The 27,878-nt window shown below is 39.8% G+C and overlaps 3 protein-coding genes and 1 non-coding gene across 12 annotated transcripts in view; 2 read left to right on the top strand and 2 right to left on the bottom strand.

Moving 5' to 3' along the window:
- Window positions 1-4,352, bottom strand: part of pbrm1 (polybromo 1) — an 85,391-nt gene extending 81,039 nt beyond the window's left edge. For 3 of the 4 annotated variants that reach the window (XM_068051911.1, XM_068051912.1, XM_068051910.1), the window contains exons 1-2: window positions 4,238-4,326; window positions 459-565 (exon numbers count right to left, since the gene is read on the bottom strand). In XM_068051911.1, coding sequence (XP_067908012.1) covers window positions 459-498 — 40 coding nt within the window. In that variant the 5' untranslated portion in view covers window positions 499-565; window positions 4,238-4,326. Of the gene's footprint in view, window positions 1-458; window positions 566-4,237 lie in introns of all 4 variants that reach the window. The other variant, XM_068051914.1, reaches the window with a different exon arrangement.
- A 77-nt stretch (window positions 4,353-4,429) lies between these two features.
- gnl3 (G protein nucleolar 3) lies at window positions 4,430-24,534 on the top strand. 2 transcript variants are annotated; one of them, XM_068051917.1, is made up of 15 exons: window positions 4,430-4,477; window positions 4,590-4,648; window positions 15,072-15,215; window positions 15,897-16,004; window positions 16,109-16,195; window positions 16,667-16,802; window positions 16,941-17,044; window positions 17,803-17,944; window positions 19,071-19,158; window positions 19,847-20,024; window positions 21,362-21,504; window positions 21,704-21,840; window positions 22,326-22,480; window positions 23,818-23,941; window positions 24,229-24,534. In XM_068051917.1, exons 1-15 carry the CDS (start codon window positions 4,465-4,467, stop codon window positions 24,357-24,359), a joined length of 1,749 nt encoding a protein of 582 aa, XP_067908018.1. In that variant the 5' UTR covers window positions 4,430-4,464; the 3' UTR covers window positions 24,360-24,534. The 2 variants fall into 2 exon arrangements, with proteins under 2 accessions (XP_067908018.1, XP_067908020.1); XM_068051919.1 differs by having other exon boundaries at window positions 16,112-16,195.
- Window positions 19,669-19,741, top strand: LOC137380468 (small nucleolar RNA SNORD19). The gene has a single exon (XR_010977034.1). It is a non-coding gene; the product is annotated as a small nucleolar RNA SNORD19 (small nucleolar RNA).
- The window catches only part of glt8d1 (glycosyltransferase 8 domain containing 1), a 30,472-nt gene continuing 25,314 nt past the window's right edge, over window positions 22,721-27,878 (bottom strand). For all 5 annotated transcript variants that reach the window (XM_068051924.1, XM_068051920.1, XM_068051923.1 and 2 more), the window contains one exon: window positions 22,721-26,811. In XM_068051924.1, coding sequence (XP_067908025.1) covers window positions 26,621-26,811 — 191 coding nt within the window. In that variant the 3' untranslated portion in view covers window positions 22,721-26,620. The remainder of the gene's footprint in view (window positions 26,812-27,878) is intronic.

Below are 27,878 nucleotides of genomic sequence, written 5' to 3' on the forward strand. Positions count from 1 at the left end.
ATCCTTGGCCAGTCACTCACAGGAAACAGGATTTACTTCTTTCCTAAAATAAAAACAGAAAATGCTCAGCTGGTCAGGCAGCATCTGTGAAGACAGAAAAAGGGTCACCATTTCAGGTCAATGAACTTTTGTTCTGATAAAAGATAATTGATCTGAAATGTTAACTATGTTTCTCTCTCCACGGATGCTGCCAGACCTGCTGTGTATTTCCAACATTTTCTGTATCTATTTCAGATTTCCAGCATCTGCCATTTTTTGCTTTTGTTTTACTTCTTTCCTCCTTTTTATCTGAGGAGAACCCTGAAACTCTTCATTAGATTTTCTCAATACACAAACTACAATCAAGTTCAAGTTAACAATAACAAATAGCAGTATTAAGCAACTTAAGATTATACCATAGACAATAATACAATAGGTTACTTGTAAAAATACAATCTAACAGAAGGGAAAGTGCTCACTTGGAAACACCACATTAGGACAAAAGGTCATCCGATTCATATGCAATGTCCGTCTAGTCCAACTTCAGTTTTGTAAAGTAACAGAGCAAACTTCCAACCTCCGAGGCCTGGAGCAAGTTGAAAGCATGTGGGGAAAATGGACACACAAAAATAATACCCGAATCTTGTGCACTTAAAAACAATTCTCATTCCTACAATTTCCAAGCAGTTTTTTCTAAAAGCTGCACATTAATAATTTTCCCATCTTTTTCTTTTTGGTTTTCTTCAGTCAGTACTTGCACAACAAATAATGTAATGGGGTGGGGAAGAGAAACAGTACATGGGAAAGCAACACAGCCATAGTAGGCCAGATAGTTTCCCCTTATTTGTTCATTCATGAAATTCTTCCTTTCACTATCATATTCATAAGTGAATTCTGATGTCTGTTAGTAAATTGGATAAAAGAATACTCTCCTTAATCAAGGGGGCAGGGTGGGGGTGGGGAAAGAGGGCAGGAGGAAAATCAGACAGCAATGTCCTACCATTATATATTATGATGGTTGACCACACACAAAGAAAGTTTTCATGCTATTTTGCAAAGGTTTGCTCTGCTGAATTTCCTAGTTTATTGCAACAATTCCTTTCACTTGCCTTTGTAAGTCTGAGTGAGAAAATCAACATTTTGTTGTGGTAAGCGGGGAATATCCATGCATTCCCTCCCACCCATCATGATGCTTAGACTACAGAGAAAAAACACGGACCGTACCATCACAGTCCTTTCCATTTGTGTAAAAGTTTTGCAATGGTCAAGTCAAAGTTCCATGTCTGCTGACTTAACTGTATGAGCAATAAACCTATCACGTGGCTGTTTTTCTTTACTGGCTGTTTTATGGCAGAAGCAGCCAAGCCTTTGGATTTGTATCAAGCAGCCTCATATCTAAACTTATTAGCATATATGTATGTATATATATATTGTGGATACCATAAGAACCTGTGCACTGATTTAGGATTGGTCTACCAATGAGGCAACAGGGTTAAGAGCACTTTCCAAATTACCAGGCACACAAAATTCAAACAGGAAAAACCAACAAATAATAAAAACAAAGCAGAAAGAGAAAATAATTGGGCTTCATGAGATGGGTATTGCCAGAGATTACAGAACATAATTAGCTCACAATTTGGGCAATCACGTTATTGAGAAAAAAATCATTTTGAGGAAAGAGACAAATTTTACATAGTGCTCAAATGCAGATTGCCTCGGAATGTAACAGTCTCTGGAATTTATTGTGAAGAGGTTCATTAGAAATTTCATCATTCAGAGATGGAAGCAGTATAATGTCTGCAGTTTGAAATCAAAAATAAATTTTGTTAACTATTAAGTGAATAATACATTGCCGGGTTAATAAATAAATAACAAACATCCAGGACCATCGGTGAAATTATTTCAGTACTGACAATATTGTTGTAATAAATTTTAACTGTCAGTTTTCTTTTCCTTATAGTTTAATAGGTCACTTTTGCCTGTAAAATTTCAACAGATTTATTGTCATCTTCAACTGAATTTATTTTTTGGCCCAGAATTTTCTGGTGCAGGGCATCACGCAATGTGCCCCGTTAATTGGACTTTTTTCCTCACCTTTCAGCTAAAAAAAAATATGCTGCAAATTGCTGGAAATGCAAATCATAACAGCATGGTGAGGTCAGCAGGGCCTCTGGATGAATAACAGGATTAACAGTCCATCCCGGCAACCGATGAGATTTAAGGATAGTGAAAGAAACAGAGGAATGATGTTGAGAGAAATAGGGTGAATTAGTGTCAAATTAGAAATAGAAATGAAAAGGAAAGAAATATATGGGATTAAGCGGGAAAGATCATCAGAAAAGAAAATTAAGGAAAAAATTAAAAATCTGAGATAATTTGAAAATGTGAAATTGTCAATTTTGGCAGGAAGAATAAAAAAGCATATATTATCTAAATGGTGAGAGCTCTAAGATGCAGGGGGATCTGGGTGTCCTAGTGCACGAAGAGCAAAGGGTATGCAGGTACAGAAAGTAATTAGGAAAGCTAACAGAATGTTATTGTCTATTGCTAGGGGAATTAAATGCAAAACTAGTGAGGTTATGCTTCAGCTATACAGGGCGTTGGTGAGAACACATCTGGAGTACTGTGTACAGTATTTGTCTCCTTATTTAAGGAAGGATATAAATGCATTGGAAGCAGTTCAGAGAAGGTTTACTAGAGTAATATTGGAACGGGTGGTTGTCTTATGAGGAAAGGTTGGACAGGCAAGGTTTGTATCCACTGGAGTTTAGAAGAGTAAATGGCGACTTGATTGAAACATTTAAGATTCTGAGGGGTCTTGACAGGGTGGATGTGGAAAGGATGCTTCCTCTTGTGGGAGAATCTAGAACTAAGGGTCACTGTTTAAAAATAAGGGGTCGCCCATTTAAGACAGAAATTAGGAGAACTTTTTTCTCTTAGAGGGTCATATGTCTTTGGAACTCTTCTTCAAAAGGCGGTGGAAGTAGAGTCTTTGAATATTTTTAAGGCAGAGGTAGATAGATTCTTGATAAGCAAGGAGGTGAAACGTTATTGGGGGTAGGCAGGAATTTGGAGTTGAGGTTACAATCAGATCAGCCATGATCTTATTGAATGGCAAAGCAGGCTCGAGGGGCCAAGTGGCCTAATTCGTATGTTTGTATGTTAAAACTCGCAGGAATGAGACTCAACTGTTTTAATAGTTTCCTTTTTGGGTCACAGAGATCGATTGGCATTACAGGAACATAAATCGTAGAAGGGCTCTTATGCCATTAAGTACTATCCTTAACTTTCTGCAGCACGTACAAATTCATTTTAACACAGCAAATGCAGCACTTTCCTAAAACTCAAGGAATGGTTGGCAGCCAGCTTCTGCTATCGCCAGGCAAATTGTCCAGTAATTTGTGGTAATTCACAACTCATAAGGGTTCTTGCCATAAATTGCTGGGTTATTTACACACAAATAATCGTGTACTCATTGTTATTTTATCAGCAAATCCTAGCCCCACATTCTTGCTCTGTGGATCTTAGTAAATCTGTGACTAAGTACAAGATGGAAAGAGAACTCTTTAGTTAGCCTAACTGGATTTGAAATAACATTTCCAAAGTTTTTCGGATCGCCAAAATCCCCAGCGAAATTTTGTAAGTTTGGTTTCATTGGGCAGCCTCTTTATTTAGTGAAACAACATTTTAGTAATGTAAAAATGTTTAAATAGTTGCTCCCATGACAGCAACCGTAATAAGGTAGGTTGTTCCCCCAATCGGGAAGTGTTCTATTCCTAGCATTACCCGATGTTATTTACTGATTGCACCCGACTAATTTTTTTTAATTAAAACAAATCTCGAGAGCTAACTCACAAGCTAACTGCCTTGTATGAATAAACATGTTAAATGTACATTCATTCGCTGGATATAAACATATTCTGTAATGCTGTTTGTTGCAGGCGGGACAAATTTCATTCACACCGTAGGGGAAAAAGGAGCTGCCTTAAAAAAAAGGAAAAAAAAACCCTATGTGGATAAACAAAAACAAAACTAGCTAAATAAATGCTGAATGAAAGGATTGAGTGGAGGACACGGCTCATCACGCGGGTGAAGTCTAGGCTCCGGGGACCTGATTGACACAACAAAAGAAGCAGCGGCCTGAGCCTCACAGGCACCTTCACAGCCGCGCAATAACAAGCCGGAAAAACTCTCCAAAGAACACAACCTCCACAAATCACTCAACTCGGTGCAGCTCAGCAACCAAGGCTGTCCTTACCCCACTCAGCGAATCCCGAAAGAATGTATAATAAAATAATAACTACAGCAATCCACTCTCTCCCCTGCCCGCTTCCCCTATCACCACCACCAGCGCCACAGCCGTAAAGTGGATCTAGTGGTAGTGTATTGGCGACATTGACGTGCTGATCTGTGTGTTTGCGGCAGCCGCTGGGCCGGTTGGAGCTGTGTCACGTGGTGCCCTTTCCCCTCCCCCAATGGGACAGTATGAAGCGCCCGAGTGAGTGCCGTGGCGTCGAGTTGCGAATTTTTCAAGTCTGTATCTTTGTTTTTTAATCCTTGGAAGTCGATATTGTTTTGATTCATTGTCCTTTTTGTTGCATTTCTCACAGAGCTGAAAAAGGCGAGCAAGCGCCTCTCCTGCCACAAGCGGTTTAAGATCCAGAGAAAGGTGAGTGTGAGAGCCAGGCTGGAAGCCACGAGTAAATGCAGGCCCCAGCATGGGGCACATTGCTCAATCTGGTGGTGTGTGAGATATCATAACTATATTCACACGGTAAGAAAAGTGGGCAAAGAAAGAACTTGCATTTATATTTCGACCTCAGGCCTTCCCAACGTTCTTCACCAGTAACCAAGTGCTTTTTAATCGTCGTAAAAGTTTTTAAACACGTGGAATACTGGGTTTTATGGTAATAGGTGCTGAATATAAAGTCAAGTGGAAATTTTATAAGCTCTTGGAAGAAATTTGAATATTATGTAGTTTTGGACGTCACTATAGAAAGATGTTGCGACAATAGGATATATTCACTAGAATGTTGGCGACGTGACGAATGTAAATGTGACTTCGAAAAAATTTGATGCTGTTTTCATTACACCAGAGGAGGATATGGGATGATCTGATTAGTTGTGTTTAAATTATTAAGAGACAGAGCAGATGAAACAGATTTTCCAGTCATTGAGATGTCTGGAACAAGGGATAAAGGTATGATTAAATATAAGATTTAGGACAGTGTGTAGACGAAACCTTTTTTCTACACAAGGTTGTGAAATGAACACCCAACCTTGGTGATTGAAGCAGATATGTCACTATGAATAGGTAATATAACTGAAGGAAAAGGAAATAAAAGAATGAGAACAAGGTGGGCATATGGGCTTGCGTGGAGGCTAAACCCCAGCATAGGCTATAGTCATAGAGTTGTACAGCACAGAAACAGGCCCTTTGGCCCACTGCATTCTTGCTGACCATAATGCCTATCTATACTAATCCAGAGCTGGCGGGCAGCCATAAGGGCGGGGCTAAAGTGTGGCGAGATGAAGAGACTTAGCAGTTGGCAGGAAAAAAGACAAAAGCGCAAGGGGAGAGCCAACTGTGTAACAGCCCCGACAAACAAATTTTTCTGCAGCACCTGTGGAAGAGCCTGTCACTCTAGAATTGGCCTTTATAGCCACTCTAGGTGCTGCTCCACACACCACTGACCACCTCCAGGCGCTTACCCATTGTCTCTCGAGATAAGGAGGCCAAAGAAGATACTAATCCCACCTGCCTGCATTAATTCCATATCCCTCTATGCCTTGCTCATTCAAGTACCTGTCCAGATATCTCTTAAATGTTGCAATTGTTCCTGCCTCTACCACCTCCTCTGGCAGCTCATTCCAGATTCTTTGTGTGAAAAATTTACCCCTTGGATCCCCTTTATTCCCCTTTAAATCTCCTCCCACTCACCTTAAATCTTTGCCCTCTAGTTTTAGTCACCCCTACCATGGGACATAGACTTTGGCTATCTACGCTACCTATGTGTCATAATTTTATATACCTTTATCATGTCCCCTCTCAGCCTCCTTCGCTCCAGGGAAAACAGGCCTAGCCTGTCCAATCTCTCATAACTCAAGCTCTCCAAACCAGGCAACATCCTTGTGAATCTTTTCTGCACTCTGTATAGCTTAATCACATCTTTCCTGTAGTGCAGCGACCAGAACTGCACACAGTACTCCAAATGCGGCCTAACCAGCGTTATGCATAACTGTAACATGATGTCCCAAGTCTTGTACTTCATGCCTCGGCCGATGAAGGCAAGCATGCCATATGCTGCCTTCACCACCCTGTCTACCTCTGTTGCCACTTTCAGGGAACTATGTACTTGCACCCCAAGGTCTGCCCAACAACACTCCCTAGGGCCCTGCCATTGACTGTATATGTCCTGCCCTAGTTTGACTTTCCAAAATGCATCACTTTGCACTTGTCTGCGTTAAATTCCATTTGCTAATTCCTTGCCCACTTTCCCAGTTGATCTATATCCTGTTGTAACCTTAGACAACCTTCTTCACTGTCCACTATACCACCAATTTTGGTGTCATCTGCAAACTTACTAATCATGCCCCCTACATTCACATCCAAGTCATTAATATATATGACCAACAACAGAGGGCACAGCACCGATCCCTGCGGCACACTACTGATCGCTGGCCTCCAATCTGAAAAACAACCCTCCACTACCAACCTCTGCCTCCTATCACCAAGCCAATTTTGTATCCAATTTGCTAACTCACCCTGGATCCCATGTGTTCGAACCTCCCAGACCAGCCTACCATGCGAGACCTTGTCAAAGGCCTTGCTTACGTCCATGTAGACAACGTCCACTGTCCTGTCCTCGTCAATCCCCTTGGTCACCTCAAAATACTCAATCAAATTCGTGAGACATGATTTCCCATGCACAAAGTCATGCTGACTATCCCTAATCAGAACTTGCCTTTCCAAATGCATGTAGATCCTGTCTCTCAGAATCCCTTCCAATAACTTTCCCACCACTGGTGTAAGGTCCCTCCTTAAGGGGACCTACTCTCTCCCTAGCTACCCTTTTACTCTTAATATACTTATAGAATCTTTTAGGATTCTCCTTTATCTTATGTGCCAGGGAAATCTCATGGCCCCTTTTCGCCCTCCTAATTTCCTTCTTATGTGTAGTCCTACATTCCTTATACTCCTCGAGGGACTCACTTGATCCCAGCTGCCTATACCTGACAAATGCCTCCTTCTTTGTCCTGACCCGACCCTCCATATCTCTCGTCAGCCAAGGTTCTCTAAACTTGCCAGCCTTGCCCTTCAATCTAACAGGAACATGCTGGCCCTGCACTCTTCCTATCCCACTTTTAAAAGCCTCCCACTTGCCAGACGTCCCTTTACCTGTAAACAGCCTCTCCCAATCAACGTTTGAGAGTTCCTGTCTGATGCCATTGAAATTAGCCTTACCCCAATTTAGGATTTCAACTTGAGGACCATTCCTGTCCTTTTCCATAACTATCTTGAAGCTAATAGAGTTATGGTCATTGGTCCCAAAGTGCTCTCCCACTGACACATCAACCACCTGCCCATCCTCATTTCTCTAGTAGGGCCATCCACATACTGCTTCAGAAAACTCTCCTGGACATACTTAACAAATTCTTCCCCATCTGATTCCTTAGCACTAAGGCATTCCCAGTCAATATTAGGGAGGTTAAAATCACTTACTATTACAACCCTATAATTCCTATACCTGTCTGTGATTTCCCTACATATATGCTCCTCCAATTCCCTCTGACTATTGGGGGGCCTATAGTATAATCCCATCAAGGAACAGAGGGATCTTGGGGTCCATGTCCATAGAGCGTTCAAAGTTGCCACCCAAGTTGATAGGGTTGTTAAGAAGGCGTATGGTGTGTTGGCTTTCATTAACAGGGGGATTGAGTTTAAGAGCCGCGAGGTTATGCTGCAGCTCTATAAGGCCCTGGTTCGACCACACTTGGAATATTGTGTTCAGTTCTGGTCGCCTCATAGGAAGGATGTGGAAGCTTTAGAGAGGGTGCAGAGGAGATTTACCAGGATGCTGCCTGGACTGGAGGGCATGTCCTACGAAGAAAGATTGAGGGAGCTAGGGCTTTTCTCATTGGAGCGAAGAAGGATGAGAGGTGACTTGATAGAGGGGTACAAGATGATGAGAGGCATAGATAGAGTGGATAGTCAGAGACTTTTTCCCAGGGTGGAAAGGGCTATCACCAGGGGGCATAATTTTAAGGTGATTGGAGGAAGGTTTCGGGGAGATGTCAGAGGTAGGTTCTTTACACAGAGAGTGGTGGGTGCGTGGAATGCGCTGCCAGCGGTGGTAGTAGAAGCAGATACATGAGGGGCATTTAGGCGACTCTTGGATAGGTACATGGATGATAGTAGAATGAAGGGTAGGTAGTTACTTAGATCTTGAGTAGGTTAAAGGTTCGGCACAACATCGTGGGCCGAAGGGCCTGTACTGTGCTGTACTGTTCTATGTTCTAAAGTGATCACCCCTTTCATATTTCTAAGTTCTACCCATATGGCCTCGCTGGACGTTCCCCCCGGGATATCCTCTCTAAGTACTGCCGTGATGTCCTCCCTAATCAATAGTGCAAATCGCCCTCCTCTCTTACCTCCACCTCTGTCACGCCGGATGCATTGGTACCTCGGAACATTGAGCTGCCAGTCCTGCCCATCCCTCAACCACATTTCCATAATAGCTATAATATCTCAATCCCATGTACCGATCCATGCTCTGAATTGATCTGCCTTGCCTTTAAGGCTTCTTGCATCAAAGTAAATGCAGTTTAGCCTACCAGACCTTCCACGTTTCCTGTCCTGCCCCTGCCCAGCCTGCCTACTGGACTTGCTTTAACCTCTACATTTGCCTCAACTGTCTCATCGGAGAGACTACTACTTTGGGTCCCACCCCCCGCCAGACTAGTTTAAACCCTCCCGCGTGGTACTAGCAAACTTCCCCGCGAGGATTTTGGTCCCCTTCCAGTTCAGATGCAACCCTCCCCTCTTGTACAGGTCACCTCTGCACCAGAAGAGATCCCAATGGTCCAAGTAGCTGAAGCCCTCCTGCCTACACCAGCTCTTCAGCCACGCATTCGTTTGTCTTCTCCTATTTCCACCCTCACTAGCACGTGGCACAGGGAGTAATCCTGAGATTACAATCCTCAAGGTCCTGCCTTTTAAACTTCTGCCTAACTCCCTATATTCACTTTCCAGGGCCTCATCTCTCTTCCTGCCTATGTCGTTAGTACCAATATGGAGCATGACCTCTGGCTGCTCACCCTCCCCTTTCAGAATGCCCTGTGCCTGCTCAGACATCCTTGACCCTGGCACCAGGGAGACAACACACCATCCTGGATTCTCGCTCGCGGCTACAGAAACGCCTGTCTGTGCCCCTGACTATAGAGTCCCCTATCACTACCGCTCGCCTACACTTTGACCTTCCCTGCTGTACAACAGAGCCAGTCGTGGTGCCATTGACCTGCCTGCTGCAGCTGCTTTCCCCTGAGAGGCCATCCCCACCCCCCCAACAGTATCCATAACAGCATATTTGCTATTGAGGGGATTAGCCACAGGGGACTCCTGCACTACCTGCTTGCCCCTCCTGGCGGTCACCCATCTATCTGGCTGAACCTGCAGTGTGACCACCTCCCTGAAACTCCTATCTGTGATACTTTCTGACACCGGTATGCTCCTCAGTGAGTCCAACTGCCGCTCCAACCGATCCATGCGATCTGAAAGGAGCTGCAGCTGGACACACTTCCTGCAAACGTAGTCGTCAGGGACATTTGACTTCTTCCTGATCGCCCACATTTCACAGGAGGAGCATACTACCCCGCTGACTGCCATTTTCACCCCTCGAGTTACTTCTGGCTTAAAATAAAGACAGAAATTGGGAAAAAAAAAACTAAGCCTTACCTGATCAATACTCGCCCTCCTCACCGAAGCCTGCACTTTGACCTTACCAGCAGCACTGCGACCTTGCAGCCCCTCCCAAAGATGGCCACTCTCAGATTCTACCTCGGAAGAAGCCGCTGTCGATGCGAGTCGCTGACTCCGGGAATCTCCAACTCGGGGCTCTGCCGATCCTGGGTCTGTAACCAGTCCTCGGGCCCACACACCTGCTCTGCGATGTCCTCGGGTGTGCAGCACCGGGCTAATCTCTGACTGCAGCCCCGCGCTGTATCCCGGCTGGGGTGGGTAGGCCTCTCCGCGGGCCTTGGCGACTGCTGCTGTTGGTGTAGCCCGACTACTGGCTGTCTGCCGGCTCTCCGGTGCTGATGGTAGTGTCAGTATGGGAAGCCTCTCCGCTATGCCAGGGCTGGCGTTGTAATTTCTGTATTTGATCTATGTAGCTTTGGTAAGAATTCTAATGCTATCTTTTTTTTTTAGTGCTTGAATTTATGTGCAGGTATATCTCACTATTGATATTTCAAAGACAATTTGCACATAATGTTTTATATGACCTTTTTTGAACAAGCTATCCTGATCTGACCATTTATCCAGAAATCTTAGATGTGACTGCCAAAAGTATAGAACAAAACATTTTTTATTCATTTGCATTTGTTTTTACAACCTTGTTGATATCCAGTAGTATTTTACACTCTTCTGAGTGATGACCAATATTACAGTGCAATAATGGTATTTTAAACTATTTGTATTTATTTTGGGTCAATAAATCTATAACGTTCAAACTTTTTTAATGTAGGGGACACTCTGCAGATGTTGCCATTCCTGGAAACTTTTTGTAACTTCCAATGTTGCAGAACACACTTCATTAATAAGAAAGAACTTGCATTCATATAGTACCTTTCTTGTCTTTAGGACGTCCCAAAGTGATTCAGAGCCACTGTAGTACTTTAAAAAAAAAAAATGTAATCACGTAATATACAGAAATATGACAGCCAGTTTGTGCACAGGAGTCCCATAAAGAACAACGATCAGACTTTTTTTTTAGGCTGCTGTCTTATCCAAGGTAACACAGTAATACCTATGTAGATGAGGGGAAAGATGCAGCGAGGATAGCCACAATGCTGACTTAGGCACAGTGGAGCAGAGGGCTATCCAAAAGGGGGAGGGGAGCAGAATAAAAATATAGTTTAGAGATGATAGATAGTATCCTCTGCATTACGATTAAGAATCCAAAGGATGTGTTGCCTACCTAGTGCCAGCGGTATCTCAATGTGGCTGGGGAAAAATCTGGAACAGGAGAGGTAAGATCCAGTTGTCATGGTCCATGTTGGGACCAATGATGGGGAAGAAAAGAGAGGAAGAATCAGGAGTTGGGAGATAAATTTACAAAGCAGCACCTCGGGAGTGGTAATCTCAAGATTCTTACCAGAGCCATGAGCTGTTTGTCATAGGGACAAACAGTTCAGGAAGGTGAACATGTGTATAAAAGAATGATTTGGGAAAGATGGGCTTATTTTCAGGGGACACTGGCATCTGTACTTGGACGGGAAGGAACTATACCGATGAGACAAATTCTGCATGAACCTGAATGGGACCAGTGTACGAGTGGAAAGACTAAATAGGGAGTGGCAAAGGCTTTAAACTATTACGCTGTGCGGAGTAAAATCTACAAAAAATGAAACTAGCTTAAATGTAAATGAAATAGAAATGGAGAGTGCAGAACGGTCTAAACTAATTGGACATAAATGGTCAGAAATAAACAGTTATAAAAGAGTGTAAAAAGATTTAGAAAAGATAGAGATGGGGAAATGGAAAAGCTGTACTTGGGTAACCGCGGCAGTAGAAAACAGTAATGAAGCCATTTGTAAGTCAGAAATAGAATCTACCTGGACAGCTGAGATATTCACAGGGGTAGTCTACATATAATAATGGAAGGGGGTGGAGGAAGAAATATGTAAACAAATTTTGGAAATAGTAACAAACAAGAATAATCATGGAGGATTTCCACTACCCCAAAATTAATTGACCATAAAAATTAGGTTAAAGGAATGGAGTTCCTACAATGTATAAGAAGCACAACCGGGGAGGATTCACTCCTCGATCTGGTAATGGGGTATGAACCAGAGCAGATACAATTAAAAGTAAATACCACAGGTATTTAGTAAAGTTTTTCCATAAGACACTGTTAGCTAAAGTTGAAGATAATGCAATTTGAAGGCAAATTATTGACTTGTTTAGGTAATGAGCAGGATGTGACTGGTGTTGATGACCTCACTATTCGTTAACGACTTGGATGATATAGCCACATATTCAAATTTGCTGATGACATAAAGATTGGCGGCATTGTAAGCAGTGTAGATGTAAGTGTAACATTACAAAGATTGGGAAGAGCAGAGTAGCTCAAGCCAGAGAGGTAGTGAATTCTGTGAGTGCATTCAAGATATTTATCTGGAGCAATATGTTCTAGGACCATCAAGAGAGCAGACTGTACCAGGTAGTAATGAACCAGACTTAGATAAACGTTAACAGTGATCATAATATGATCTAATGCAATGTTCGATTTGAAAAGGAGAAACTTAAGATTCTACACTTTACTATGGTGAGACAGACTGATGAGCATAAACTGGTCAAAACCATTACTGGGTAAAACAGATTGGCAGTGGAAGGTGTTCAAAAGAAGATTTTAGCTTAATACAGGACCAGTATATACCTCTAAGAGGAAAGAGCACTACTTGCCTAATTAGACTGCAATAGTTGCCAAATAAGATGAGAGAACATTAAAAGAGAAAGCATACAGAAACAATTTATTTCTGTAGTGCCCTTATATAAAATGTCCCAAGGAGCTTCACATGAATATTATAAAACAAAGTTAGACACAAGCCACGTTGGCAGATGGTCAAAAATCTGGACTTAAAAAAAGTAGGTTTTAAGAAGTGTCTTAAAGGAGAAAAGAGAGGTAGACAGTCTGAGAAGTTTAGGGAGGGAATTCCAGAGCTTAGGGCCTAGGCAACTGAAGGCACAACCACCAATGGTGGCACAATTAAAATTGGGGATGCTCAAGGCCACAATTAAAATTGGGGATGCTCAAGGCCACAATTAGAGGAGTGTAGATATGAGAGTCGTGGGGCTGGAGGAGATTAGAGATAGGAAGGGGTGAGGCCATGGAGTGCTTTGAAAACAAAAATGAGAATTTTAACCTTAAAGCATTGCTTGGCCAGGAGCCAGTGTAGGTCAGCAAGAATAGGGGTGATCGGTGAATGGGACTTGGTGCAAGCAGAACTTTGGATGACCTCAGTTTTACAGAGGGTGGAACGCGGGTGACCAGCTGCAAGTATGTTGGAATACACAAGTCTAGAGGTAACAAAGGCGTGAATGAGGGATTCAGCAGCAGATGAGCTGAAGTAGGGGCGAAGTCAGGCGATGTTACCGAGGTGAGAACAGGTGGTCTTAGTGATGGTACAGTTATGTGGTCGAAAGCTCATCTGAGTCAGATGTGACATCAGGGTTGGTGCGGTCTGGTTTAGCTCAAAGTTGTCGGATAGGGATGAAGTTGGTCGCTAGGGAATGGAGTTTGGAGCAAAAAATATTGTCGATTCAGAGGTCTGGGGTAGATATAAATAACAGCAAAGGAAGACAAAGATAAGATGCAAAAAGGAATATGAGAAACTCCTGAGGAATATCCAGATTAACACAGTTTTTATCTTTGCCTACCCTTTCTCTTCTAATTGTAATGTGTTCCCTTTATATAAAAAAAAAAGTTGCGGATAATATTACAAATGAAAATAAGAAAATGGTGGACTTGTTGAATAATTACTTTGTCTTCACTGTAGAGGAAGAGGATAATCTATCTGACATTTCAGAGAAAGTTTTAATAAATCAAGGACTGGAACCTGTACTTAACATTAGCAAGGAAACAGTGTTAAATAATGGCACTAATGACTGACAAATCTCTAAAGCCTGATAGCTTCCACCCAGAGCTTCAAAGGAATAGTTGAGGAAATTGCAGATGCTTTAGCCATAGTCTTGAAAGCTTTTGTTTCAGGAATTGACCCTTTAGATTGGAAAATTACAAATTAACTCCATTATTTAAGAAAGGTGAGAGAGAAACCAGGAAATTATACACCTGTTAATTTGTGGGGGAGTTATTGAAATCTCTAAGGACAGAATGACTGGACACTAGAAAAATTTATGATTAGAGAGAGCCAATATGGATTTGTAAAGGGTAGGTCTTGGAAGTTTTTGAGGAACTAACTAAAGCAGTCGATAGGGAAATGCCTATAGATGTAGTTTGTGGGCTCGAATTGGAAGGATGTGACTAATGGTCTCCCACAAGGATCCCTACTTGGGTCCTCAATTATTCACCATATTGCTTTAGATAACACAATAAACAGCTATATATCTAAGTTTGCAAATGACACAAAAGGTAGGTGGCATCGTAAATAGTTAGAAGGGAGCATAAAATTACAAAGATCTGGATAGATTAAGTGAGTGGACAAAACTGTGGTAGATGGATTGCAGTGCAGAGAAGTGTGAGATCATCCATTTTGGACAAAAAAGGATAGATTTAAATATGCTAATGGAAAAAAGCTAGGAACAATGGAGGTCTAATGAGATTTAGGAGTCTATGGACATAGCTCACTAAAACTTAGTCGGGTATTTAAAAATAATCAAAGGCTAATGGAATGTGCATAAACTAGGATTGCATGTGCTAAGTAAGCAGTAGCGCAGTGATTAGCACTGCAGCCTCACAGCTCCAGCGACCCGGGTTCAATTCTGGGTACTGCCTGTGTGGAGTTTGCAAGTTCTCCCTGTGTCTGCGTGGGTTTCCTCCCACAGCCAAAAGACTTGCAGGTTGATAGGTAAATTGGCCATTATAAATTGCCCCTAGTATAAGTAGTTGGTAGGGGAATATAGGGACAGGTGAGGATGTGGTAGGAATATGGGATTAGTGTAGGATTAGTATAAATGGGTGGTTAATGGTCGGCATAGACTTGGTGGGCCGAAGGGCCTGTTTCAGTGCTGTATCTCTAAATCATAAATCTAAATCAAACCTGCAAGAGTGATTGTATAGTCTCTATAGAATGCCTCACCTAATTTTGAATCTGTTTTGAGCAGCATTGCTAATATTTCAACTTGTTCACAGGTCCGTGAACATAAGCGGAAAGTACGAAAGGAAGCAAAGAAACAGGGAAATAAAAGTAAAAAATCTCGAAAGGACCCTGGTGTTCCTAATAGTGCCCCATTTAAAGAAGCCATTCTTCGAGAAGCTGAACAAAGGAAACAAGATGTAAGAGGACCCTTTATGTAGAAATATTTGATATCCTGTAGTACTTTTTATGCACTTTACAGGCTTCAGTTCCAGTTTTGTGTGATTGGTGTATGTGTCTGAATTTGTATGTTTTATTATCTAACTTGGTGGTTTCTGCATGTCTCCCAGCATGATTTTGAGGAAGCAGACAGCTTGAAGCAAATGTATAAATTCTTCAAATTCAAAATGTGGCTGTGAGTATGCAGTCTCCTGAAGATCTCTAGGCTGTTGTTTGGTACTTCTAAACATAGCAGGGGTAGGAGAGGGAAAGAAAATCTTCACGTGTATCTTTTGCTTTTAATTTGACCATGGACACTAATAAATTGTTATAATTTACAAACAGTTGAATGTTTTACGAATTAGTAAAAGAGAAGGAAGAATACTGTCAGTCAGATATATATAATGCTGATTTAAGATTGAATAGTATGCTTCATATATGACTTAAATTAAGCATTTTATACAAAATATTTTGAGGTGCATTTCTTGATGTGAATGGTAATCCTAGAAATGAAGATAAATTCACATGAGGTCAATCCAATAAATTTGGATAAGGCACTAAAATGCAGGAAAAACAACCAAATTGTTTTAGATGGGAGTTGCTCAATAAACAGACAATAACCAATGCAACATAGGAGACTCATAGCACTTGACCTCTTTTAGCTTGAAGAACTGAAGCAGAAACAGAAGCTTGCCAGACAGAAAGAAGTTGCAAAGAAAAGGAAGCTTGAAGCTAAAAAGGACCCAGAAATAAATGAGAAGCAACATAAGGTATAATTTGTCTCTCTCAATTTTTGATTCTTGTAGTGGCAAGTGTATACAAAACTGTGAATTTTAACATGCTACTTTTGCAATTTCTATCACACATCTCTTAGCAGAGGGCTGCTTTAAAGCAACAGAAAAAAGTGGCCAAATTGGAAGGTAAAAGCCCAAGAAAATCTCTATGCAGCGAGCTGAATAAGGTTAGTATGTGCTTTTTTGAGTGAACATGTGGCTACCATAATGGCTCTGCTATTAATTTGATTTTATTTATTAGTCATGACTGGTTCCAGATTGACTTGGGGGAGTGGGGGTGGGGAAATAATCAGATTAAGCACTTGTTCATGATTTATTATGAATTAAAAAGTAAATGTAATAAACAAGATGATTCAAAAATGTTCAGTATTAGATGCAGGGCTGTAAATTGTGGTTACCACGGAAAAAGTTTGACTTGTAGCTTTTGTTAAAGTCTGGGGGGATGCTCAATTTTAAAAAAAAACTCTTATCTCTAAGCCTTCCTAATTGTTATGTAATTAATCTTTAAATCTTCTGCCATCTAGTGTTGTCTGTTGTAATCTCTTCCTATTATTGTTGAGGTGAATTTTGAAAGAACAGTAATAAAACTGTTCTCGATGCATATAGGTTTCATTATTGGGATTGTTTCCTATTTTTAGGTGCTTGATGCCTCAAATGTGGTTCTAGAAGTGGTGGATGCCAGAGATCCTCTTGGTTATAGATGCCCTCAAGTGGAGCAGGCAGTCTTGCAATCTGATGGAAAGAAGCAACTAGTCCTTGTATTGAACAAGATTGGTAAGCAGACACTTTGATTGCAGTACAATTTATAACAAAAATATTAAGTCAAATATTTAATCGAATTTGGGTGGAGGGAGCCATGTATTCAGAATTTTGCCTTTTATGAAATAGGAATCACTGTTCTTTACTGTTTAGATTTGGTGCCAAAGGAGAATGCAGAGAAATGGCTGAAATATTTGGGAAATGAATTTCCTATTGTAGTTTTCAAATCATCTACACAGCTTCAAGACAGAACAATGGTATGTTTTCCAAAAAGAGATCCAATCCAACCCAATCAAATGTCTTGTGTTAACTGCCTTGAAAGCTGATGAAGTTGTTTTAACTCTTGAGTGTGTGTGTGAAGAGTAAGATCCAACTCTGATTTCACGCAGTTGATTTTTAAAAAGTTTTCTTTATACCGTGTTCTTTAAGCAATTTTTAAACTTTATATTTTTAGGAATTTTCAGAAGTGACAAAACATTGCTTCTTCATAAAGATTAACTTCAGGATAATCCAGAACCATATTATAGAAAAAGTGTTTCAAAGTTGTAGAAGACAAAATATCTTAAAAGTAGTTGTGTAATTTGTGAGCAAAGACTACCTATTGCATTACTTGTATTTTCTCTTTGGCATCCACTACATTTTGGTTTATTATTTATATGTAGCTTCTCATAACTATCTGCAGTGGTGTGCACAATTATGGCGTGTGCTTACCTTTTCTCCAGTTCCCACTTTTGTGGGTCCCACCATCATGGAGAAATGCCTTACTAGCACCCTGGGTCATCCAAAAATTCCAACTGAGATTAGGAAGTTAACACATGGGAATTAGAGGAACTGCTTGCAATCTACCACTTTCTGGCAAAATATTGTATGCTAATGGTTGTGCCACTGAGCTATGCTTAACGTATGAAAACAATGACTATGAATAATTATAACATAATTTAAAATTTGGTTTGTCAATTCTAGATCTATTTCTTTGATTGAAATTTCTATTCGCTTTTAATTCTTTTTCGAACAGGAACAGAGAAAAATCTCTAAACTGAACACTGGTATAGAGATATCACATAGCAATACTTGCGCTGGTAGTGAAAGTCTTTTAAAACTGCTTGGCAGCTACTGCAGAAAACAAGATTTAAAAAACATTAAAGTTGGTCTAGTAGGTGAGTGCTAACTTTACTTGTCTGCTTATAAATTAAAATAGACGTTGTTGAAGTTTTTCATCTTGCACTCATCAGGACAATCCGCAAGAATACCAGTGTAAGGGAAAACAACATATGCTGTATGAGAAGAGGGTGCTGATTGGTTGGCAAATGAACTGATTGGTAGAGGCAGTGCCATGGAGAATGCGTCAGTTTGCGGTGACTGACAGTTAACTGCCAAAGCTTTGTTTGAAGTTTAAACCAGGCAGCGTGACTCTGGTCAAGGCATTGCCTGAGGAATGAACCAGCAAATGGCTGTCACTTATTTTGTTTAGCTGAAATAGGCGCAATGTTTGTACATGTTTTTTCTGTCTGCAAAGAACAGGGCCCTGTGAATTAATATATATAAGTGACAGTCATTTGCTGGTTCATTCCTCAGGCAATGTCTTGACCAATCAGAGTCAAGCTGCCTTGTTTAAATTTCAAACAAAGCTTGGCAGTTAACTGTCAGTCACCATAAACTGGTGCATTCTCCATGGCAACACCTCTATCAGTCAGTTCACTTGCAAACCAATCAGCACTCTCTTCTCATACAGTATGTTGTTTTCCCTTACACTGGTATTCTTGCGGATTGTCCTGATGAGTGCAAGACGAAAAGCTTTGACATGTCTCTATTTTCAGCAATGCTCAAGTTCTGTACTACCAAACCACTATATAAATTGAAAAGTAACCTGATCGTAAATTTGAAACTTTCAAAGGGAAACTCTTTGAAAATGGACCAATATTGTATTTTACTAAAGCCATTGCATTCAGCTTTGCAAAGTTACAAGTAAGCCATGTTGAAAAATTCTTTTTTTTGCATCCCTTCCCCATCAGTAAAATTTTAAAAAAAGTTGATTGATTCAGGTAACATGCTAAGCATGCCAGTAAAACCAATTTGTCTTTGTGGGTGTTTACACTTTACAAAATAAGTTGGTGTGGTGAAGGTAAGGATCTTCTATAAGTAAGCTGCAGTTTTAAAATTGTGTGATGACTCACTGCAGATTGAGTCTAAAACTGCAGACTCATAGTCCAAATCTAATCTCATCTGAAATTGGCTAGGATATATTTCGTCTTTGTTCTTTATAAACAATCTCTCCTTTTTTAGGTTTTCCAAATGTTGGGAAAAGCAGTATAATTAATAGCTTGAAGAAAATGAGAGCTTGCAACGTGGGACAAGTAAGAGGTCTTACAAAGTAAGATGGCTGAAGTTAGGATAGTTGCATGTTAAGATAAAACAAAACAGCTGATACATGGTACATTGTCAACCGTTAACTTGCACACTAACTCTTGTTGGGCTATCCTTTTGTATAATATTTAACGGAGAACGATAGCTTTTTGTTGAGTGTTCTTTTAACAAGTGCTCTTTTCATCACTATAATCTGCATGAGAGATGCATTTAATTTCAGTGACTTTATTGCTGGCATGTTGGGATTTCCTGGAGCACCACTTCCTATGAATTAATCCCTAACCACTGACCAGGAGGGGTGATAGTGAAATCCAAGTACCCTTGTCCAAACCTATTCTTTTGCTGTAACAATTGATTTCTTTAACACGTAACTCAGTAACCAATTCACTTACAACTATATTAATATTTTAATGGCAAAATAAACTGACTTGCCTACTAGCTATTGTTTCCTGAACTTCAAATATTATATCTTTTAACTAATGGATAAGTTTATTTAGGTCAGGAAAGTAGTAAGAGTGAAAAATGAGGACAACTTTCATAGCCTGATGTTCCATGACTGCTAAAGATCCAACTCTGATTTCACTCAGTGGCATAAGGCCTGCTTTATTATATCTGAATAAAAATTTATTTTGTTTGAACTAGTGATGAACACGTTGGAAAGACTGTGCTGTGCTAATAACTGCATTCTCATATAGATCCATGCAGGAGGTACACATTGATAAGCAGATCAAAGTATTGGACAGTCCAAGTATTATTGCTTCTCCGTTAAATCCAGCTGTTGCATTGTCTTTGAGGAACATTGTAGACATTGAAGCACTAGAAAACCCTTTGGCTGTAGTTGAACCAATACTAAAGAACTGCAATAAGCAGCAGGTACTGAGTACACTTTGTTTCCTTTGGTATTTTCTAAAAAATGTTCAAAATTAACCATATTCATGTTCTTAATATGCAAACAGTTATATTTTTGAGTGAGAAATGAGGATACCTTAAATGATCAGAAAGTATATGTGTGACTGCTAAAGATCCAACTCTGATCTCGCTCTGTGATCTATGGCTGCTTAAGCCAGTATTTTTAGAGCCTACATATTTCTGTTGTAATTATTGTGTGCTATTTTCTATAGTTTTGTGTACTTGCCGTGTCACCTCAACACTTTGTACTCAAGGTGAAACTACAAAATTTGTGTATAAGTTCTTGAGTATCTCAATCGGAAGATTACACCATGCTGCTTAGGACTATGCCATTACAAATGGTGACTACCCACAGTTTATACTTGGGCTGTACTTTTTTAATCTCAGGCTGACTGTAATGGCCCTGTTGTGTCTCTTTACATAGGAGCAGGCCATTCAGCCCATTGAGCCTGCCCCACCATTCAATACGATCATGGCTGATCATCCACTTCAATGCCTTTTTCCCACACTATCCTCATATCCTTTTGTGTCATTGGTATTCAGAAATCTGTCAATCTGCCTTAAACATACTTAGGACTGTGGAAGCTCAGTCATTCTGGGCTAGAGAATTCCAAAGATTCACAACTCTGAGTAAAGAAATTTTTCCTGTTCTCTGTCCTAAGTGGCTTCCCCCTAATTTTGAAATTGTGTCCCCTGGTTCTAAATGCCCCAACCAGGGGAAACATCTTAGCTGCATCTACCCTGTCTATCCCTTTTTAAGTATTTTGTAGATTTCAGCGAGATCACCTCTCCTCCTTCGTAACTCTAGAGAATACAGGCCCGGTTTCCCCCAATCTCTCTCCATAGGACAGTCTCGCCATCCCGGGAACAAATCTGGTGAACCTTTGTTGCACTCCCTCTATGGCAATAATATCCTCCCTAAGATAAGGGGACCAAAACTGCAGACACTACTCCAGGTGCGGTCTAACCAATGTTCTATACAATCGAAGCAAGACTTCACTACTCCTGTACTCAAATCCTCTTGCAGTAAATAGCACAGACCAGTCTACATATGAATTAAACGGAGTAGGCCACTCGGCCCCTCTAGCCTGCTCCATCATTCAATAAGATCATGGCTGGGATTGCTGCTAACTGTAATAATGTTGTCTGACACACTCACTAGGAAGAAGACAGCAGAGCAAGTTATTGGGAGGCTTATCTTAAGCTGAAGTTCTCAAAAAAAAAAAATTAGAACATTCTCTCAATTTCTGTCATTTCCAAAATGTCCATACTAACTGACTAAAGTATTATTGCTACAACAGGTTATGTTGCAGTATAACGTTCCAGACTTTCGAACATCACTGGAATTTTTAACATTGCTGGCTCGGAAAAGGAGCATGTTGAAGAAAGGGGGGATCCCTGACGTTGAGAAAGCAGCCAAGCTGATTCTTTACGATTGGACCGGGTAATTAAAATTCAGCTGCCATTCTGAACCATAATGTACTATTTAACATAGTTAAAATGTAAATATAACTGGAAAACAGTTACATGTTTGCAGTTACAATTTTCTCAGTGGCAAAGTTTTAATAAGTAGTTCAAAGAAACGTATAATAGATGCCTAGGATAAAAATAAAATTAGCAATTTTTTTTCTATTACTGTTCAGGGCAAAGGTTAGTTATCATACACATCCACCAGAGAGACACAAGCTACCCACATACATAACTGCAAACTTTGTGGATGAAGTAAAACGAGGATTTAATACTGGAGAACTAACTAAAGGCAATGAAAATACACTTAAAGGTAATTTAATGTATTTTAGTTATTACACAAATGCAATGTATAAGTGTTTTCAGTATGAATTTTCTAATTATTTGAACATTGCTAATTTGTTCGTAAAACAAAGATGAACTATCCTCCATAGCGGGGAGGAAAACCACTGAAATACTGCTGGAATCACGTGGTAGTGACAGAAATGCAAGATCTCAAATGATTATTGAGGGATGGGCCAGGTTTGATAAAAACAGACTCTTCAGTGGTTGAGGGGACATATAAAAGATTGAGAACAGGAGAAACGTAGAGGGGTATGAGGCTGTGGAGTGCACTACAGGAGTTGATAACTGAAGTGGACACTTGTAACATTTAATAAGTTAGGTAAAGGAGATATGAGAATGTTTTAATCCTATGTGCGCCTCAATAATGTGTGGGGATAAACATCAGTATAGATAGTGGGGGCTCAATAAGCTGTTCGTGTTGTACATGATTCTGTTCTCTGCCCTCTCTACCAGCTGTTAGATGCCCTAATATGGCCAGTAGTATAGTATTCCAATCTACAGGGCCAACCAATGGACTAATTGAAGAGGACAATGTGGGAGAGGAAATGCAGGATCAGAAAGTGGATGAGGAGGAAGATGACTGTTCAGTGGACCAAGAAAATTCAAAGGTAACCTCACTGCTATTTCTAGTGTATCCATTAGGTAACTTTATGGAAATTTAGAATTATGCAAGTCAGCCCTGTGTGAAATATGTATATAAAAGTATAGTTGTGAAAATTTGTTCTGGTACCAAGCTACCACTCCAGCATATACCACAGTTTGGAAACCCAAACTGGACATTGCTCATTATGAAGAAAAATTGAGACTAAAGGTTGAAATGCTGAATACAAGACTACAGAAAGAAATATCTTTAATATTTATGCATGATTGGAAATAATTTTACAAATAGCACAAGTTCAAGTGTTTTGGCTGTAGGTTTAAAAAAAATACAATTCAATGCTTGAAACAGATTGGGTTTTTAAATCATTTAAGTCCTGTGGTTTAATTGGATGATGTCTCCGTTCCTCGAGCACATAGAATATATACGGAATAGGTACAAGCCATTCAGTTCTCTAAGCCTATTTATTCAGGTAAAGCAGTCACTGTCCAATTCTGTCTGACCAACAGAGTGAAATGAAGAACTCCACCTTTTTTATTCCTGACCCTGATAGTAATTTAACAAAAAATCAGGAATACCAATTTACCTTTTCAATTATTCTAGCAGGACTGAAATCATAATGCTGGATAAACCTAGGTTGGTATTTTATTCTGCAACTGGAGAGTTTGCAATCCCAGGAAGACTAGTCAATTTTGAGGTACAAAGTCCAAGGATTTTGGGCTTGAGGAAATGGTTAAATGAGGTTTGTTCCATTAGTATTTTTTCACCCGGAGGGTGGTTGGAATCTGGAACACACTGCCTGAAGGGGTGGTAGAGGCAGGAACCCTCACAACATTTAAGAAGTATTTTGATGAGCACTTGAAACGCCATAGCATACAAGGCTACAGGCCAAGTGCTGGAAAATGGGATTAGGATAGGTGCTTGATGTCCGGCACGGACACGATGGGCCTGTTTCTGTGCTGTATAACTCTAAGATTGAGTATTCAACCAATTTGCAGAGCACTTGGGATTTGGTGAAATGCTATCAATCCAACATCAGCTATTACTGGCAGCAGACACCATTTGTGTAATTGAGATTGGAGGAAGGAAAAGCTGCAGAGAGCACAGGCCTTTGCCAGATTATTAATGGTTATGATAGCAGCAGGTTGTTTTAAGAAAACAGGTTTTTTTTGATAGTGTCTGCTTAATTCAGAAGAAAAGAGCTCTTAACAGGAAATGCACAACTGGCCTTGTGCTTGCAGAAAATTGTGTATATAACAATTAATAAACTTACTATATCCACCAACTGCATTAAATGTATGATTGTATACTATGCCACTTTTTTAAAAAACCATACCTATCTCCTAGGCAGAATATGTTGAAATAGATCAAGATAGAAATGGAAAATTAGATGCAGACAGATGTCCAAGAGCTAAAATGTTGCAAGTAAAACGAATGGAAGCACCCTCCAAGAAAAGGCAACTGGAATCAGGTTGGCTATTAGTTTTCTTGTGTTAAGCTGTGACTATTGTTTACAAGTGCTCTTGTTCCACCTCTACAATTGCAATTTGAGGGAGGCTGAAGTTGGATGATGTATAAGCTAATAAATACATATGATCTAAAAGATGGAAATAATTTAAATGCCATTACATTTTAAAATATATCATGTTGTGGAGGTTGAACCTGTTTATTTCCCTTAGGGGTGCAAATGTATCTTGGAACTAAAGTTGAAAGGCTGTTCAATTTTCAGTTTTAATTGTAATTTTGTTTTTGTCTTAGAGAAAATAGCTGATCCTAGCCAAAAACCTATCAGTATAGATTTTTCTTGTGAAAAACCAATGGAGGATGAATATGACTTCAACACTGATTATGTTGAGGATCCATCAGCAATGCCAATCAGTTCACTGTAGGGTGGCTTGTTACTGGCTGTTTGTAATGGAAGATTTGGACTGTACAGTGCAATGAATGGGTTTATATCAAAAGCAGACATTTCTCTAAAATGGCTTTGAGATGTTTGAATGTAATAAAAATTGTACTATAACTTGTAAAGTATGTATGGGAAATAAGATTAAATGACTTTGCTAAGCTGTGTGGCTTTTTCTTTATTCATTTAATGTGTACAAATCAGGTGGAAGAACTGGAAGGTAACCTGATGTATTAATGTGAAAGTTTGGGCTCAATTCATTGGAATTTCAGAAATAAATTTGATTTATGTAACTTTCTGATGACCAGTAAAAATAAAACTTGTTTTTGGATGCTATTTGAACCCTTACTTTTAAAAAGTTAAAATGTGGTACCTGTTAGGATTGCTTTAAGAGGAAATAAACATTACAAGGAGGATTCTTAACCATGACCATATCAGGCAAGGGAATTTAAAACCAGTTGTATTTAGTGATCTTTTTACATAGAACAGTACAGCACAGGCCCTTTAACCTACTCTAAGATCAGACTACCTACATACCCTTCATTCTACTATCATCCATGTACCTATCCAAGAGTCGCTTAAGTGTCCCTAATGTATCTACTTCTTCTACCACTGCTGGCAGTACATTCCACGTACCCACCACTCTGTGTAAAGAACCTACTTCTGACATCTCCCCTAAAACTTCCTCCAATCACCTTAAAATTATGCCCCCTGGTGATAGCCCTTTCCGCCCTGAGAAAAAGTCTCTGGCTATCCACTCTATCTATGCCTCTCATCATCTTGTACACCTCTATCAAGTCACCTACCTCTCATCCTCCTTCGCTCCAATGAGAAAAGCCCTAGCTCCCTCAACCTTTCTTCATAAGACATGCCCTCCAGTCCAGGATTTTAGCTTACCATTATTTTAGGCAGTAATGCACCTGGGTTCAGGATGAAGTTTGTTGCAGCTATCTAAAAATCACAGGTCTATCAGAAGCAGCACCAGGAAGGTTCACCTTGAACCTATCTGGTAGAAATTTGATGGAAGTGAAAACAAAGGGTTCTTGTAATGTTTACCTTAACCCTGATACAGGAAATGTACTGTGGCTTTCACTTATTTCCATACCACATATACTTACCGCTTGTATGATTTATGTTCATACACTCTGGATGGATAGTGTCATTACGAATGAAGAAGAACTAACCAAATTGATACAGTATCCCTTTTCTCCGGAGAGAGCAGATAGGTAGAATGGCCAGTTTCTAAAGTAGTCTTCCAAGAAACAGTTAAGAAAAATTGTTATTGATGAAATATGTTTTGTTTATTTCCCTTGCAATACAGATTTAGTGTAAGCCTATAATTCCTCATTCAGAACTTAAATATCCTAACATTTTCTTCTCTCTATTAAGTTTAATACAAAATGATGGGGAGAGAGAATTGAATACTGCAGATGTTAGAAATCAGAAAAAATATCCTTTACCACTTTTTTAAAAAAAAAACCTTTTTAATGCCTAACTTAAGGAGCTGACCCGATAGGAATTTAGATACCCCAAAGGTGATTCAGCATAAACTTTCTTGCATGTCTTAATACCCTCCCTCGTTATTAGCACCCACTTGCAATACTTAAACTTTTTTTTCCCCAGTATCTTAATGCTCATACCTTTCAGGTAATTAGATACTAAGATGACATGGGACATTTACACAAGTTTAGTGAAGCAGTTCCTGATGCAGTCTTCATCTACACTACCTGCAGAATTGTTGCACTGATGCAGTTATATTGTAAATACATCCTTAAACTGCAACAATGTGAAATTTATCAAGAACTTGTATTGAAACTACTGTCATAAATGGCTTCTGCCCTAACTCTTCCAATGAGAAAAATTTGCCATCTTGGCAATAAGACAGGATATTTTGTCATTTTCAGAACTCAAATTTATGAACAAGAAAACTTCAAATATTTAATCTAGACCAACTTGTAGTGTCCTTACCTGAGTTAAACATTTAGCCTGTAGTGCTTACTTAGTACAGGTTTACACAGGATTTGAACAGTTTATATTGCTACAGTCAGGAATTACTAAAAATCCTCAATTTTCCTCAGTAGTGATGGTCATCTGCTTTGCTCATTGTGCATTTCAAAAATTCAAACTAAAAATTGAAACAATATGAATGCACGCTTTGAATGAAATGAGTAACAAATTCCTGAGTAGTGGTATTTTTGTACAAACCCACCAAGTTAATAGTTTAGAAGTCAAATTTATCATTTTCTTCTAATGAGCATCTTCATCCTCTGCATGTCTACGTACAGGGTGAAATTTTCCAGTAGGGTCTGGAATGTACCATCTATCCCAAGTATCACTGTAAGAGGAGGTACGCCCCCATGGTTTGAATCGTCCATTCCAGTGCAGCAACTTGGCAGCTTTAATAAAATGTGATGAATATCTGGTGCCAGCATTAGACCCTACAGAATAATATGACACATTAGTAGAATCTAAACAATCTGGGAAAAATACATTGATTACAATCAAATCTACTTTGAATGTAGAAAATAATTTCCTAGATTCAAGCCCAAAGTTCCCCAAAACAACGAAGTGACCGTTTAATAGAACAGTTGCTGTGCGGGTTATGGATTTTGTAAACCACCATCCTCTGAGAACAGTAAGGCATCTCAGCTAATTAAGAGCATGAATTATAGATTTTTCTGTTGACCTTTATACAGATTTTATTTGTTAGATTGCATTCACTAATCCATTTTTTAAAAACAACAATTCCACTATATGATCTCCACACTAGACATCCACTGGACCTTTAGTCAATAAGATGGTGATCTAATTTGTACCCAAGCCTCTTGTCAATACCATATTTGGTCTGGCAAATGAATTTGTGCACAAGTGGCTTTATTTGGTTGGAAACTGCAGTCAAACTTGCATCTCATCAGTCTGACAATATATTGGAGCTTTACAGCATGATGCCAATTGTAGAAAATTTTAATAAAACGTGTAAAAAGGGACATTGCAAGGAAGTAGAAATAACAATATGTATGCTGAGTTAGGAGCACAGTACATGGACATAATGGTCTGAACAAAGGTGCAACAGGTAAAAGGTGAATAAAATGGAGAATATCAAGGTATTTGGAGCAGGAGCTTTTCCAGAATGTGCAACATTCCATCGTGTCTATTATCTCTTTCAGTACCAGATTTTCCAAGGTAGATTTGCCAGTGATAAACCAACTTGTACCAGAGAAACTGGACAGTATCATTTACATGTTACTCCTGATCATACACAGACGAGTTCAGGCTCCACATGTATGCAGATGATACTCAACCCCTCCACTGTCTTTGCTGTCACCACCCAACCTACAGCCTTAAATGAGCTGCAATTTCTCTTAAGTTAAAGATTGGGAAGACCAAAGCCATCATTTTCAGCCCCTGCCACAAGCTGTACTTTTGAAACTAATTCTGACTCCGGCTCCAGCAACTGCTTTGTTGGGGTTCAACATGGGGAAGTACAAGATGATCATCCACATTT

The sequence above is a fragment of the Heterodontus francisci genome, chromosome 19 (genome assembly GCF_036365525.1).
Source record: "Heterodontus francisci isolate sHetFra1 chromosome 19, sHetFra1.hap1, whole genome shotgun sequence".
NCBI lineage: Eukaryota > Metazoa > Chordata > Chondrichthyes > Heterodontiformes > Heterodontidae > Heterodontus > Heterodontus francisci.